Raw genomic sequence first — 15,625 nt, 5'->3', positions numbered from 1 at the left:
TCTGTGCTTCAGAGCCTTGGTTCTCCTGTTTGCAGACCAGGAAATACAGCTTTGGGGACTTTTGCACTCTTTTCTGTGACCTGGAGAATGCAGGTGAAATTCAACATATATTTCCTTCACATAGTAACAGAGCTCATTCTTTGGTGAAGAGAACACAAGACTGCCACTCACTCTGGGCACTGCCGTGGGGTCAGGCACACTAGGGTCCTGGACCTTCCTTAGGCACTGTCTGTGTAGCTTGGGGAGTCGTCATGTGAACCCAGATGCTCTGTCTTGTGACATGGAGTCAGGATGATGCCCTCCTACCTGGACTTCCACGAAGGTGACCTGGGACAAACCTATTTGAGGTGCCTACCATGTGTCAGGGCCTGGGACAGCACACAGTCCCATCCTTTCTCCTTGGAGTCCTGAGAGTTCATGCAAATCCCTGACCCCAGCTCTCTTGCTGAGGAGGAGGTGGCCTGCTTTGGCGTCCCCTTTGGACTTGGCCAGATATCTGCAGAGAAACCCATCTTCCCCCACCACCCCTGAGGATATGCTTAAGGTGGGGCTCAAGCTAGTCTCCACCTCCACCTGGCTCTCCTTTCTTACGGGAATGTAGGCTTATTAGCTCTGTATGCTCTGGGAAGGCGATCAGCCCACCCCACCACACACACACATCCCGCTGCCTCCCCCAGCAGCTGGTGACTTCTGGAGCCTGAGCTTGGGTCCCTCTCCTGGAGAATGACAGACTCAGAGCTGGCAGGCCCTTGGAGATAATCTGGTGCAATATTCACTTGACAGATGGGAAACTGGTAGAAGGGGAGGGTGGGGACATGCCCAAGGCCTTGTAGCCACAGGAGGCTGGGCCTGCACTTAGCTAGTCTCAGAATACCCTCCCTAGTTGGTTGGAGCTTTTACATTTATTCTAAATTCTGGAGGCAGCAGAGTGGAAAGATTAGGAGTTCTGTCTCTGGGGGCTGGGGTTGTGGCTCAGTGGTAGAGCACTTGCCTGGCTTGTGTAAGGCCCTGGGTTCGATCCTCAGCACCTCATATAAACAAAGAAAACCTTATCTTAAAAAAAAAAAAAAAAAAAAAAAAAAAAGAGTTCTGACTCTGTACTCGGGCAGCTCCATCCTGGTTCTACTGTTCACTGGCTGTGTAATCTTAGGAAAGTGACTTGCCTTCTCTGAGTCTCAGATTCTTCATTGACAACATGGAAGTAATAGCGTTCACGTCAAATAAGATGAAATTTATAAGAATTCAGTACTGAATTGGCACGTGGGAGACTCAATAAGTGACAGCTATAGCGCATTACATCGTACCTGGGATTAATGACATTTGGGGCTGGATAATTCTTTGTTTTGTAGGACTACTTGTGCATCTCTTGCCTCTACCCACTAGATGCCAGTACAACACCCTCCCCCCAGGTTATGACAACTAAAAATGTTTCCACACATTGACCAGAGTCTGCTGAGGTCAGAATCACCCCTGATTGAGAACCCTAGAGAAGTTCCACTCAGCTTTCTGGATTTAGCCCAAATGTCACCTGACCTGTGCAGCTTTTTCTTCCTTGACCTACCAAACACAATCACTCTGTTGCTCCAGACTCCAGGGGTCAGATCCTGGCATGCTGCATGTCCTTGGTTAAGTCACTTTGCTTCTCTAAGCCTCCAAGGGTCACCTGTAACCTGGGGGTAAGGTGGCATTCCTGAGAAGAACATCATGAGAGTTAGGGATTCTCTATGCCTGTACTGTGCCTAGCACACTAGGCACAATTTTTAAATATCTTTATTATCCATTCTGATGATAAAATTTACATAGGAATTGGAGCAATATAATCTAAAAGTTAAAATGTCCCCCTAATCCCACCCAGGGGGACACATGGCTAGAATTCCTATATAGTTGTGCAGAACTTTTGTGTAACATGAGTGTGTATGTTGCTGTCTGACTTTTTTCCTTTTTTTCTACCACTGCTGAGCACCTGGACCACAGAGCAAAGTGGAGTGGGGGGATTTCAAAAGATTTGGTGCTTAAAAGAACCTTATTAATATTACTTCATTTAATCTTCATAACACCCTGTTGGGTGGGTACTGTTATGTATTTATTTTACAGATGAGGAAACAGAGGCTCAAAGGAATTAAGTGACTTGTTTGGTCACCCAAGCTGGTAAATGGCAGGGCCAGACTTTGTGACCGGCCCGACTGAGCCATGTACAGCATCTGTGCTGCCTCGAGAGCTGGGGAATTATCTCCCATCCACCCTGCCTGGCTTTCTATTGAGAGTACTCAGCACAGGACCAGGCTAGGGACCATCTGTTGGCACCAGCTTGACACCTCAAGGGCAGGTGGCTAGGATGTCATCCTGGTCAGGCCTGGTATCCGGCTCTCTGGCCATCTCAGGTTCCTGGCCTCCAGCGAGGGAATCTGATTCATCTTCGCCACCCCCACAAGGCCTCATGTGGCCACTGGAGCCTTTCCCAAGGCCACCTTCATGCCAGTGAAGGGGACAGGCCCTGGACAGGCTGGGTGTGGTGATTCAGAGCTGCAAACAGCCCCACAAGCAGAGAGCAGGGTAGGGGCACAGGGTTCCAATTGGGCTCTGGCTTCTTCCTTTGGCATGGAAAGCAAGGCCTCTGCACCCTTTTTCCCATCCTAAGAAATAGAAAGAACCAGGGGACTGTGCGGAGGAGAGAGTGGCTACCTATCCAAAGAAATGACAGATGGGAAGGCCTTTATTTTGTGGGAGGCAGTTGATTTGTCTGTGTCCTGGGGAAGCAGCTTCTGCTGTCACTTTTTCCAGGACAGGGCAAGATTTGTGTGCAAAGCACAGCCTCCGTGTGGGTGAGGCTGACTGGGGGTCAAACGCAGGGCTGACTGTTGGCATCTCCACTCCCCCAGGTGTCTGGGCAGCCAGGCATGACCAGTTCAGCCAGGTTGAGTGCAGCCCAGTGTAGAAACTTAGGGTTGAAATTTGGGTTAGGACCTCAAGATGCTTATTATATAGGAAGAAAAGGATCTGGTGACAAAAGGTGACCACAGTAAAACAACTCTATAAAGTTCACTGAGCACCTATTATGTGCCAGGAACTGTTTTCATCCTAAGACAGCTCTTTTTCCTCCCTCTGTATCCTGAGTGGAATGAGGATCAGTACATTCCACAGATGCAGATATTGAGGCCAGGAGAGTGGAGACCTCGGGGCCAGTAGGAGGAAGAGCTGGGATCCAGCCTAGCTCTGTCAGACCCAGAGCTCCCCATCCTCACCTGCACTCCAACCCCCCTCAGGGAGCATTCAAAAGGGGAAGGAATCTCAGAAGCCACCTGGCTGACCCTCTGCCCTCTGTGTAGATGGGGAAACTGGCTTGCCCAGGCAGGACCAGAGCTGAACTCCCACCTCAGTTACAGTGTCCTTTGCCATCCTGACCTTGAGCTCTGCCTGGACACTGAGGGTGGGTGTGGACGATTTGGAAGTAGATTCCATCTTGGATTCAGAGATTCGTTTAATAATGCCTTTGACCAACACTCTTCTGTGGGTGCTGAGAGCCAGCCCTGAGCTGGGTCCAGGGCAGAGCTGCACGAGACCTGGCCCTATTGGGGTTCTGGGACAGGCCCAGGAACCGGTAGGTCACTGTAACTGAGCTTGCCCAGTTGAGTCTTAAAGGATGTGCCAAGTGCTTCAGGCCAGGAAGCAAAGAGGCTTTGGGAATGAACACATCCACAGCCACCATGGCCTGGGTGCAGACTGTGGGGACAGCCTTCGATGCTTTGGCAGGCAGGTTTGCTTTCTCTCTCTCCTCATAGCAAGCCTAGGAGGTGTGTCTCATTGCCCCATTTCCCAAATGAGTAAAGTGAGGCTCAAATACTGTGCCTAAAATTATATAGTCATTAAGTGCCACTGAGGCTGGAAGTTGAACTCAGGTATGACCAAGGACAGGCATGGACGTGTGCGCACACCTTCAGATGAGTCCTTGTGGTTCTAGGAGGGAGAGAAGAGTGGGAGTGGACAAGAGAGGCTTCACCAGCTCAGGAAAGGCCTTGAACATGCGCGCGCACACACGCACACGCGCGCGCACACACGCGCACACACGCACACACACGCACACACACACACACACACACACACACACCCCTGAAGGGGCCAGGAAGCCTGGGACAGGTTTGAGCAGGTGCGTGTGGCCTGTCAGAGCCGTGTCTGGGGCAGGTACATGGTGGAGACGGTGGAGCAGGAAGCAGCCAGGTGTTTCCAGGGACTCTTTAGCTCCAGAGGGCACAGGGAGGGTTTGGGCTCAGAGAAGCAGTAGAGGAACTCAATCTGTCAAGAGGACGGGGAGGCAAGTCCACTTTGCCTTGTTTTGATTTCTGGGACCCTTGGGTGGGAGAGGGGAAGAAAGAGCAGTACCCAGGCATGGAGAGAGGAGCCTCGGGTACCTGCGCACGCTGGGCCCTGTCCCTGTGCATCTGGTCCTCTCGGGAGCCCTCATTTTATAGAGAATTTTATAGAGAATGCTCTCGGAGGCTGGCCCCGGGAGGGGAAGGAGTGATTTGCTCAAGTTCATTCGGCCCAGACTCAAACGCAAGTTTTCTGCCTCTGGAGTTCATGCTGTTTCCATTGGGATGAAAAGGGTCCCTGAGACCAGAGCTGAGCTGGCCTCTGAGCAGTTTTGTCCCCTGGGCAGGAAAAGGAGTTGCCTTCTGGTGGGGGAGTCCTGACCTTGGCCTTGGGGCCTTTGAGCCTGGCTTTCTGTCCTCCCTCCTGGTTGCTGTCCTGCATTGATGGAGCTCTAGGAACCTCACAGCGGAGAACTTCGTGAGACTGCACTCACTTGGCCCTCTGGGGTGTGTCCTCCCCGGGCCCCTCGACCTGCCTGCCCCAGCCCTGCCAGTCCTGCTCTTCCTGGCTGACATTCAAGGCCTCCTCCACCCACAGAGCCAACCCAGCCAGCCCCAGCTGGCCTTTCCAGCTTGTGACTCCACCCACCTGTCACATACCTGGCTCTGGCCATCCAGGACTACCCCCACTTCCTGCACACCAGGTGTGCCCCTGCCTGACCAGTCCTCTCCCCCCCCGGAACAGCCTCGCCCTATCTTGGAGTCTTGAAGGAACCCTACCATCACCGTCCCTGGTGCTTCCATCAGAGGCGCTGAACTTGACACTCCCCAGTTCTCAGACCCCGTTTCACATATAATTATGATGATGACAACTTAGATCCGTTGAGTTCACCCTGTGCATCATGTCAGGTTAGGATTTAAGTCATTTAGTAGTCACAACAACCCTATTGAATAGGTGATGCTGTAGCCTCACTTTACAGGTTAGGAAACAGGTGGGCAGACAGTGTTACAAACAGCCAGCAGCGACAACTGCTTGGATCCTTGACAGCCCCCCCCCCCCGCCCCACCATGTGTATCCTGTTCTTCCTTGTGTTTCACTGTTTGAGTTTCTTCCTCCTCGGCTATTGCAAACTCTTCAGCATCAGGGACCATGTCCCCAGCCCCAGGGTGGCCAGTACAAAGCCCAACTCTGGGTGGTGCTCAGAAATTATTCCTGTATTGAGTTGACTGGGAGGCAGAGGCTCAGCAGTTTCGAACATGCATTTTTGGAGTTACTCAGAGCCTTGTCTCTCTTACTAGCTGTTTGACCTTAGGTAAGCTGCCTAACCTCTCTGATCCTCAATTTCTACTTCCATGAGATGGAGACAATAAAGGCACAACCTTGTGGATTGTTGTGAGAATTAGATGATGAGATGCCTGTGAAATTCAAACCAGACCATGAGCAACTCCAGCGCCTCTGCTCCTGAGTCTCAGCCATAGTCGTGGTCTCAGCGTTCTTCCCGTGTTGGCTCTGTTTTGTGGGAGTTAATCAGCAACTTCCTACTTCCTGTCTGACCTCTCTACTGGGAGGAGGCTTTCCGGTTTTCTCTCGCATAGTAGAAATGTGTGGCTGGGGGCCAGTCAGTCCCTCTCCCTGGATTTCTGTTTCCTGTTCTGGCAACTGTAGGGGATGGACCACATGGTCCCTCCAGCCCCTTCCTGCTCTTGCCATCTGAGGAGGCAGGGAGGGGCCGCCTGGACACAGCATGGGGTGAGGACATGAAGGGATGACTGGAGGCCTGGTATGGAACAGTGACTGCTCATCCCCCAGCGCTGGGTGCTGCCAGGCTCCGCGCCCTGGAAGACCGAACACTGGTTACTGTTTCCTCATTTCACCCTCCACCCTAGAAGGTTTTCACATGCCCATTTTACAGATGAGAGACTGGGGCACCAAAAGTTTTCGTGACATCCCAGGGACATGGCTAGTGAGTGGCATGGTAGAGCCAGCTTTTAACCCAGGTCTGTCTGGAGGGAGATCCGTGGGGTCGGGTGGGACAGAGCTCAGACTGCCTCCTAAGTTCTGCCCCGTGGGTTCTGGGCTTTGGTTTTCCTAAGCTGGCGGTTCCCTCAGGCTCCATACCTGGCCCACCTGGGGAGAGCTGCCTGCTCTGGGCCTCTCTCAACTACCGCCTGCTGCCCTTTCAGAGGGGAGCACAGACCCAGCCTAGCCTCCTCCCTGGGCAGTTCAGCCTGCAAAAGCCGGAGGCTGGTCCGTACCTGCCCCTGTCCCTGTCCTAGGTACTGAGAGTGTGACAACCTCCCCAGCCCGATCCCTGCCCTCAGGATCCAGCAGTTTGGGAGGGGAGATGGACAGGTAACCTTGCAATTATCATGAACTGTGTGCCACAGCTGTGCTCGGACGGGGCCCTGTGCACACAGGTGTGTCTGTCAACAGTGTGTCCCACAAGTGGGGACACACGTGCAAAGTCCTAGGGAAGAGCGTTGCTGCAAGGTGCTTGGTTCTCTCCAGTAGAACTTTCTGGAACGTTCTGCATCTTTGCTGTCTAATGTGGTAGCCACTCGTCCCAGGCAGCTATTGAGCACTTGAAATGAGGCCAGTGCAAGCTGGGAACCAAATTCTCTTTTGTTTCATTCTAACTAATTGCTATTTCAATAGCCACATGGGGCTCATGGCTACCATATCGGACAACACAGACCTGGACCAAGAGATAAGACTGGAGAAAAGCAGTGCCTGAGGAGAAGGCCTGGACTGCTGCCCTAAGGCCTTGAGCTCTTCTCTCCTAACGATGCAGAGATCCCCTCACTGAGAGGGGAAGCCACTTTCCTCAGCGAGGGAGAGCAGGTCTGGGGTTCTCAACACTGTTCCGACATTCACTGTGATGTGTCTGTGTCCTGGTCTGTCTCCCCGACTCCCTTATGCTTCATGGGTTGGGACTTGCCCTTCATCCCTCTCCCCATCCCAGACACAACAGCCTGTGGGACCCAAGGACGTGGAATGGGTGAGTGAGTATTCTCTTGCTCCCAAGGTCCAGGAGGAAGGAGCGGGCCAGCTCTCCTCATTCCCCAACTCCAGACTCAGGGAGAAGTTTGTCCAAGTCCCTCAGATGCCGAGCAGTGTGAGGAACAAGGCCTCAAGCCCCGTCTCAGAAACACTGGGGAGCTGCCTGGGCAGCTGGGTCTTCCGCGAGCCCCTGGGGACTCCATGGGGGAGAACTGTAGCACTCAGCCAGCCTGGGTCCCAGCTGGACAAACCCAAGGCCCTCAGGGAGGATCTGGGAAGCTGTCATCATGCCCTCGGGCAAACAAGACTCAGATGCGCCTGAGTCTGTTAGGATGACTTTCAGCTTTCAGTGATGGAGAACTGACCACGGGGTTTTTCTCTTACCTAAGACACTCAGTAGGAAAGGGCCGAGGGCAGCGTGTGCTGGCACTGGCCACCCCAGCTCCTCACTGCTGACTGGGCCATCTCTCCCCACCTCCATGGCCAGTGACCTCACGTCAGTAGTTTGAGATCCACTCTGGTGGGAGCATTTCACCATGGAAGTTGGCAAACATTATTGGGGCTTTTGTTCTTTCTTCCTTTCTACTTTTCTTTTTCCTTCCTTCCCTTCCTTTTCACTCCAGAGAATAGTTCCTAAACATCACTAGTCTAGTGATGGTGTGGCTGCCCTATATTCTTCAGGGACCCACATTCTTGACTTTTTTTTTTTTTTTTTTTTTTTTTTGGTGCTGAGGCTCTAACCCAGCGATGCTCTGAAATATATCCCCAGCACTTGTTTTGAGACAGGGTCTCCCAACGTTGCTAAGACAATTCCCCAATTTGCAATCCTCCTGCCTCGGCATCCGGAGTTGCTGGGATTACAGGTATACACCACTGTACCTGGCCCATCTTCCTTCTACTCTTTTAGTTTCAGCTGTGACTTCCGTCTTTACATTTGCCTCATGGCCTGAGATGGCTGCTAGAGTTCTATCCATTATGTCTGTCCAGCCATTAAGCTCTCTACTCCCACAAAACATGCTGCTCCCATTTTTCTATCTTACTCCTGTTTTCATGAGCAGATCTTCCTCATTCTTCAATGTCACCTCTCATGTTACTTCCCCGCCACCCCGAAAGCTTTCCCTGACCACCCTTGCTAAAGTCTTCTCCGGACCTTATGCTTCTTTCCGTGGAGCACAGACCATATTGGTAATTATCTCAATCTGTTATTATTTTTCCTGCTTATTGTCTTCCTCACTGCACTGGAAGATTCCCGTGGGAAGTCTTGTCCTGTGCGATGTCCTCAGTGCCTCAGCAGTGCCTGGTACATGACAGTTGCTCACTAAATCTTTGTTCAATGAATAAGCAATAGTAAGCAGAGATCATTTTGTTTTTCACATTCTTCCCCTCACACGTCACAGCCTTTCTCCCCTGTTGCTACCCAGTCTGTAATATTAGTTGAACCAGATGTTCGCTGAAGATCCCCCCTGCTCTGGCGAGATGACTGAGTGGGACATGCATATGAACTGGTAAATCAGCCTCCCCGGCACCGCTCAGTGCAAGTTGGTCAGGGACCCCGCCCTGCTCAGAGGCTGTTTCCATGGAAATCATTCACACAGCAAACTTTCTCCAACCCCAGCTCAATGCCAGGCCCCTGGGTACAGGCCATAGGGAGAGGGAGCAGCAAGGGACTGCCCTGGAGGACTTGCAGGCTAATATGGGGAGGACTATGGGAGAGGCAGGAAGAAAACTGGCTACCATACAACGGCTAGGGGCTTAGTAAGTGCAGACAGCCAGGCGCAATGGTGCACGCCTGTAATTCCAGCAGCTCAGGAGGCTGAGGCAGGAGGATTGCAAGTTAGAGACCAGCCTTAGCAACTTAGTGAAATCCTGTCTCAAATTAAAAAATAAAAAGGACTGAGGATGTAGCTCATGGTAAAACACCTGGGTTCAATCCCCAGCACCAATTAAAAAAAAAGTGCAGACAGCTGGACCCTATGCTGGGGAGCACCCACCTCCACCCACCAATCATTTATCTGGCAAATACTGATTGAGGCCCCGCCATGTGCTAGGGGCTGTTCTGGGCACTAGGGATAGAGCAGCAGTCAAGCCAGTTAAGATTCCTGCCCACATGAAACTCCCAATGCATAGAGGGAAACAAGCAGGAAGCAAACAGGCAAGTCAACAAGCAAGGCCATTCCCGACTGGGAGGTGCTACTAAGACCCTGGAGCTGGGAGTGTGCCAGAGGTGTAAGCAGATGCCACTGTCCCTGGGGCGATCAGGCAGAGGCAGCATCCAAACTGATAAGTGAATGATACAGAGTCATCAAGGGGAGAAACCCTGATGGTGGAGGGGACAGCCTGAGGAAGCAGCAGATGCGAAATCCAAAATCCTCAAGGTGGAGGGGCGCAGGAGGCTGGGGCGGGGCAGGGCTGAGCTCACTGGCCAGGGGAGTGAGAAGGGAGATGGTGGAGACAGCTGGGGTGGGGAGGGAGGGAGGGAGGCGCAGGATTGACTCTGATGCCAAAATCCACAGCAATCCACACAAATAATGTGTAATGCAATATTGCAGTATTTCTTCAGTCGAAATTAATTTTAAAAAATTCATAATGAGCAAAATATTGAAATTTTCAACTAAGGCCAGCATCACAAGCCTTTCCTTGCTGAGCCACATGGGAACTTGAGACAAAGGAAATAGAAGTAATACTGATCATGTTTTGATTTCAAAGGTGATATATTGTCTGGCATAGATTTGCTCTTGATCATCGTGGATGTCACCACTGCAGAAAACTTGTCACCTGACTTCAAGATCATGGTCTCCAAAACCAGATGTTCTGGTTCTTGTTCCGACCTTACCCTTATATGCTTGGTATGCTTTGTGACCAGTTTCTTGACCTCTTTGTGCCTTTTTCTCCATCTAAAAATAGAATCATAGTGCCTACCTTAGGGTTACCCAGAGGCTCTGGTGAATTAATAATAAGCCAAGTGCTGAGAGCAGCATGTCGCCCACACTGAGCGCTCAGAGAATGTGGGTATTTAGCCTGTAACTACAGCCTGGCATCCCACCGAAGGTCTAAGCCCGGAGGCAGCAGCTAAGTAGGGGCAGAGAGTGGGTATGTGTGTATGTGGCTTTTGCAAAACTCCAAAAGTTTTGGGACGGATTCTGGAGACTTTTAGGGGACAGACCCTACGGGACTTGGTGGTTGAACTGCAACGGGATTGGATGTTGACAGCAAGCGGATGTGAGGCCAGGGCAGTGCCCTGGCGTCTAGGAGGGCAGGACCGCCCATCACCGCTGAATGCCCCGGGCATGTCACCCAAGCCCCCAATCCGGTCCTGTGTTTCAGAGGGAGCTGAAGGAGCAGCTTCAGGCCCTTCAAGACAGCGAGCGGGAGCACACGGAGGCGCTACAACTGCTCAAGCGACAGCTGGCGGAGACTAAGGTGAGCCAGCCTGGAGTGGGGCGGGGCTTCAAGGGGCGGGACCATCGGAGAAGGGGGCGGGCCTCGGGTCGGCCTGGGGACCTAGCCTCGAGGGGCGAACCTGGCATTAAGAGGCAAGGTGGGGGAAAAAAAAAAAAAAAAAGAGGCAAGGTGGGACAGAGGGTGAGGCTTGTGTGCAAGTGAATCTATGGGGACAGGAAGCAAGGAACCCACTCCTGATGACAAGGGGACTGAGGGCAGGGCCCTTTCTCCCTTTCCAATGTGGGTGGAAGTTGGGGGTGAGACCAGAGACCTTTGGAAACCCTCAGTACCCTGAAGGCCTGGGAAAATGTACCCAATCTCTTTTTGTTCTCCCCTTATTGAACATGCCCGTTGTCCAAGGAAGCCACCCTAAGCATGTCCCCTCCAAGCCGGCCCTGGTGTTATTTCCCCTCTTGCACTCAGGCCATAGTTGTGATGTGGACACCACAGAGTAGGACCAAGCCCTGCGGCCTGGCCACAGCGTTGGGGGTGAGGGAGCTTTCCCTTGACCTGAGTCAAAGGATGTGGGTTCTAATCCTGCCACTGACTGACTTCGTGCAAATCACGCACTTTTCTGCGTCCCCAGTCTTTCCATCTGTATCATGGGGACTCTGCTGGGCTCCATCCAGAACTTCAGGACTGGAAGTCCCCGCTCCTTGCAGAGTGACTCTGTACAGAGAAACCTGGGGGCAGAACAGAGCCCTAGGGGCCTCCAGAGTTTAGCCTGGGGGCTTGGAAACCCAGGTCTGTGCCCCAGCATAGCCACCTACCCACATGGGGTCTCAAGAGGCTCTTGACACACAGTTCTTCAGAGAACATTCCAGAATGCCTCTGAACAGTCCCCTCAGTGGGCAAGAGATGAAAAACAGTCACAGGACCATGGCCTCCTTGCTTCTCGCAGCCTCAGTTTCCCCAGCTGGGTGGTGACTCTGTGCCCTGTGCTGAGAAGCAACTTGAAGCCTCTCTGGATGAGAGGGCACTGAGGAGCCATTTCTCTGGGCCAGCGGCAATCTCCTCTCTTCTCCACCATTATTGTTTTTCTCCACTGACCTCTTCCTCCCCCGCTTTCCTGTCCATCTGTCTGCCTCTGGGGGTCCTATGGGGCTACCTCCCCTTCCAGTTCCCCCAGCCCTGCTTCCCGTCTGGACTGGGGTATTTATATAAGAAATGCCTATGAAGACTTGGAGGTCATATTTCACCTGGTGCCTGACTCTGCTTTCCTATGGCGCCTGCCCTCCAGTGGCCCAGTCTGGGGCCTGTCTGGTCTCCCTCCTCAGGCCCTGTGTTTTCCTTGGTTGACCCTTAGGGTGACACATTCTTGGAAGGATGTTTTTCTAAAAGGGCCACAGCTCCCCCAAGCTCCTGTGTGTTCCAGGGGCACATGGTGGGCTAGGAATGGGAGCCGCCTTCCCAACCAAGGCAACAAAACTAGGTCCACGTGGCACACCCCTTGAGCTGAACCTTCCTCTGTGCTGAGAGTTGTGTTTCTGCTTCGGTGTCTTACTAAAACCCCACAGAATTTCACCTCCACCACAGCAGGACTCCACAAAACCTAGCACAGTGTCTGACACACTATTTGTAGAAAAAGTGAGTGGGAAAAAAAAATTGGAAGTAGATGTTGTTATCCCAATTTTATCAATGAGGAAACTGAGGCACAGAGAGGTTGAGGGACCAGCTTGAGGCCCCACAGCTAGTAAGTGGCAAACAGGGTGCTTACTGCCCAGTTCTGCAGAGCCCAGTGCATATTCCAGCCTCATGCTGAGAGGTCTTCTGGGGAACCCTCAGCAGGCCTATGGCTTTGTGACCATCAAGTGGATAGATTGGAAGGACCCCTAGGAGACATGCTCAGGCTCCTGGGGTGGCTGTCAATCTAATATGCCACTTCTGAGCTGGTCTTTCCCTGCCACCACCTCTTTCTCTACCTAGCCTTTCTTATCCTGGGGACACTGGACCCCCATCCTGGAAAGAAAATTGAGCCTCTGCCCAGCTGTGTGAAGCGATCGTGAACAAGACCCTTCCTCTTTCCTTCCTTCCTTCATCACTCAAGTGGCCCCTGACTGCCAGCCTTGTGCCAAGCCCTGGGGTGGGCAAAAGGGGAACAGGGCTGAGAAAAATGCCATTCCTATCCAGGAGGGGCTCATTCACAGCTGGGGAGACAACGTGAGGACAGCGTATTAGGAGCTTATGAAAGGCTCTGGGAATATCTAACTCCCAGAAAAAGTTCAAGATCTCCCAGGGGAGGTAGCTTTCAAGCTGGGTTTTATAGGATGAGTAGGAGTTTGCCAAATGAATAATGGGTTGGAAGGGATCGTTCCAGGCATGCGGAATGATCAGAAATGGCACATCAGATTGACAGTCACCCCAGGAGCCTGAGCATTTCCCCCAGGGGTGCAGTGCAGTGATGTTAGGGAGGTAAGCTGGGACCAAAGTGAAAAGGGCTTTGGATGCCATGCTAAGAAATTTAGCATTTTGCTGTCATCAAAAAGCCAGGGAAGGTCCCTAAACACAGTATGGGCTGTGATCCAGTTTGCACGAGAAGGATCACTGGCAGTGAGTTTGTTGGCAAAGACTGGAGCTGACTTGTGGACTGAATGAGTTGGAGGGACACGTGGGAGAGTTGGAAAAGTAGTCCAGAGCCATGCCAGGCCATCCACACGGACTTGGGAGCCATCCTCAGAACAGCAGGCATTAAATAAAGATGAGGAAGGGCACGCAGGGTGAGAGTGGAAGGAGCTGGCCTGGATGTGTCCCCAGGAACCTGGGTGGCAAAGGAGGAGCAGCCAGAGATGGGATGCAAACCAGAATTTTCAACAGCAGAGGGGTCAGCGGGCAAACACTGCAGAGTGGTCTGGGAGGAGCCAGACTGGGTGGCTATAGGGCCTGGGGGTCTTGGAAGGGCAGCTCCAGAGGTGGGGGAGGCAGATCCCATTCTCTGCAGCAGCAGCAGCCTCGGCCCTCCCGGGTAAGGGGGTTCAGGCAGGCCACCGGCAGCCTGGCTTCCCATCCCCAGACTCTCCCCCACCCGCTCTTTGTCTGCCTGGCTGGCTGGGTGGGCATGCGCAGGGAGGCTGGCCGGCTGCCAGCAGCTCTTCCTGCAGGCGGGCAGCCACAACAGGAGGGAACAGGCCCTAATTGAGCCTTTGTGGAGCCTCCCACAGAGCCCAGGGCACTGAACACAGTGGGGTCTCTGACTCCATGAACTGCCAGTCAGAATCCTACTAAGTGAAATTGCAGAGGCAGGCCCCCCATGCGGCCACATCCTGTGTCGCCTGACTCTCAGTCTTTCCTCAGGCTGCTCCCTCCACCTCTCCCCTGACCCCCAACTGGTGCCTTGCCCTTCCTCAGGCCACCTGCCCTTGGGGAGTCCCAGGACACACCCATTAGAATGGATCCCTTTGCCCTAACCAGGCTGTTTCTCTGCACCTGGGACCCTGTCCCTGGGTGGATGAACACCCCCTCACTTCCTGTTCACCACAGCCTGTGACGGACGACAATATCATTATCCCATTCATGGACTGGAAAACTAAGGCTTATAGAGCTGAGGTTGCCACTGCTACAGACTCAGCTTGGTGCCCCTCAGCCTGGCGCTCTTACCCAGGCTGTGGGGCACCGAAGCCTGTGCCCTTCACTGCCCTGTGCCCTCTGGGCCTCCCAGTGCCTGCACGGCATCGAGAACTGCTCAGTCCATGTTCCTCCCCTGGCAGTGGCCCTCACTCCAGTTCTTGTTCCTTAGCTGGGGGAGTCTCAGGGGAGTGACCACCAAGGTCAGCCACGCACATTGCAGTTTTTGAAGTTCTCGGTCCTCTGCGATCTCCTCATCTTCCCACAGAGTAGTCGTTTTCAAGCAAAACTAGGCCTGGGGATGTAACTCAGTGGCAGAGTGTGACCCAGCAACCCTGAGGCCCCGAGTTCAAGCCCCAGTACACAGCGGGGAGGGAGGAAAGAAGAAGGGGCAACAAAGTATCCCAGACGCATTTCACAGTGTCCCCTCCCCTCCCCCCAGCTTCCCTGTCCCTCCCACCTCTGCGCCCAGAGGTAGCAGAGTCTCTGGGCAGAGTCCTCCTCCCTCCCTGCCCTCTACAAGCTCATTGCTTCACCTGGACCACGCTGACCTGTCCGCTGTCCCTGCCCCGCAGTGCTTTTGCACCAGCATCCTGTGCGCGAGCCGTGCCGGCCCCATCCGCTCCTGCTGCCATAACCCCGACCCTTGTCCCCGCAGTCTTCCACCAAAAGCCTGCGCACCACCATCGGCGAGGCCTTTGAGCGGCTGCACCGCCTGCTGCGGGAGCGGCAGAAGGCCATGCTGGAGGAGCTGGAGGCCGACACGGCCCGCACGCTGACCGACATCGAGCAGAAGGTCCAGCGCTACAGCCAGCAGCTGCGCAAGGTGCAGGAGGGCACCCAGATCCTGCAGGAGCGGCTGGCCGAGACCGACCGGCACACCTTCCTGGCCGGCGTGGCCTCCCTGTCTGAGAGGTACGTGCACCTGCGTGGTGGCGGGCTGCAGGCCCATGGGTTGTGGGCTGAGACCTCGTCCGTGCGCGCTCCCTCCGTCGTTTACGGAGCACCTACTGTGTGTTGGGGCCTGGGTTAAAGGCACGACGCATTCATACTATTGTGTGTGTAATATATTCTGCCAATATTCTATAAGATAAGTAATATCTATCTATAGTCATATGGTAGATACCTACATATTATGTTCTTTATGTTATATACAGTATATATTAGTTATAATAATGTTGATGTTATATATTATTCCCTAAAAGTTTTGTATTATTGTAACCCTCTCAGCCCCCCTGTAGATAGTTCCCACCCGCATCCCCATCACTCATGTGGCAACCGAGGCTTAAAGAAGCCAGGTCAACTGGCCGAAACC

At 53.2% G+C, this 15,625-nt stretch overlaps 1 protein-coding gene across 1 annotated transcript in view; it reads left to right on the top strand.

Moving 5' to 3' along the window:
* The window catches only part of TRIM62 (tripartite motif containing 62), a 30,132-nt gene that overhangs the window by 3,119 nt on the left and 11,388 nt on the right, over nt 1-15,625 (top strand). The window contains exons 3-4 of the mRNA XM_079138888.1: nt 10,633-10,728; nt 14,969-15,225. Of these exons, the coding sequence (XP_078995014.1) occupies nt 10,633-10,728; nt 14,969-15,225 (353 nt within the window). The remainder of the gene's footprint in view (nt 1-10,632; nt 10,729-14,968; nt 15,226-15,625) is intronic.

The sequence above is a fragment of the Sciurus vulgaris genome (assembly GCF_902686455.1).
Source record: "Sciurus vulgaris genome assembly, chromosome: 1".
Lineage (NCBI taxonomy): Eukaryota > Metazoa > Chordata > Mammalia > Rodentia > Sciuridae > Sciurus > Sciurus vulgaris.
This window is presented reverse-complemented; position numbering and strand designations above follow the sequence as displayed.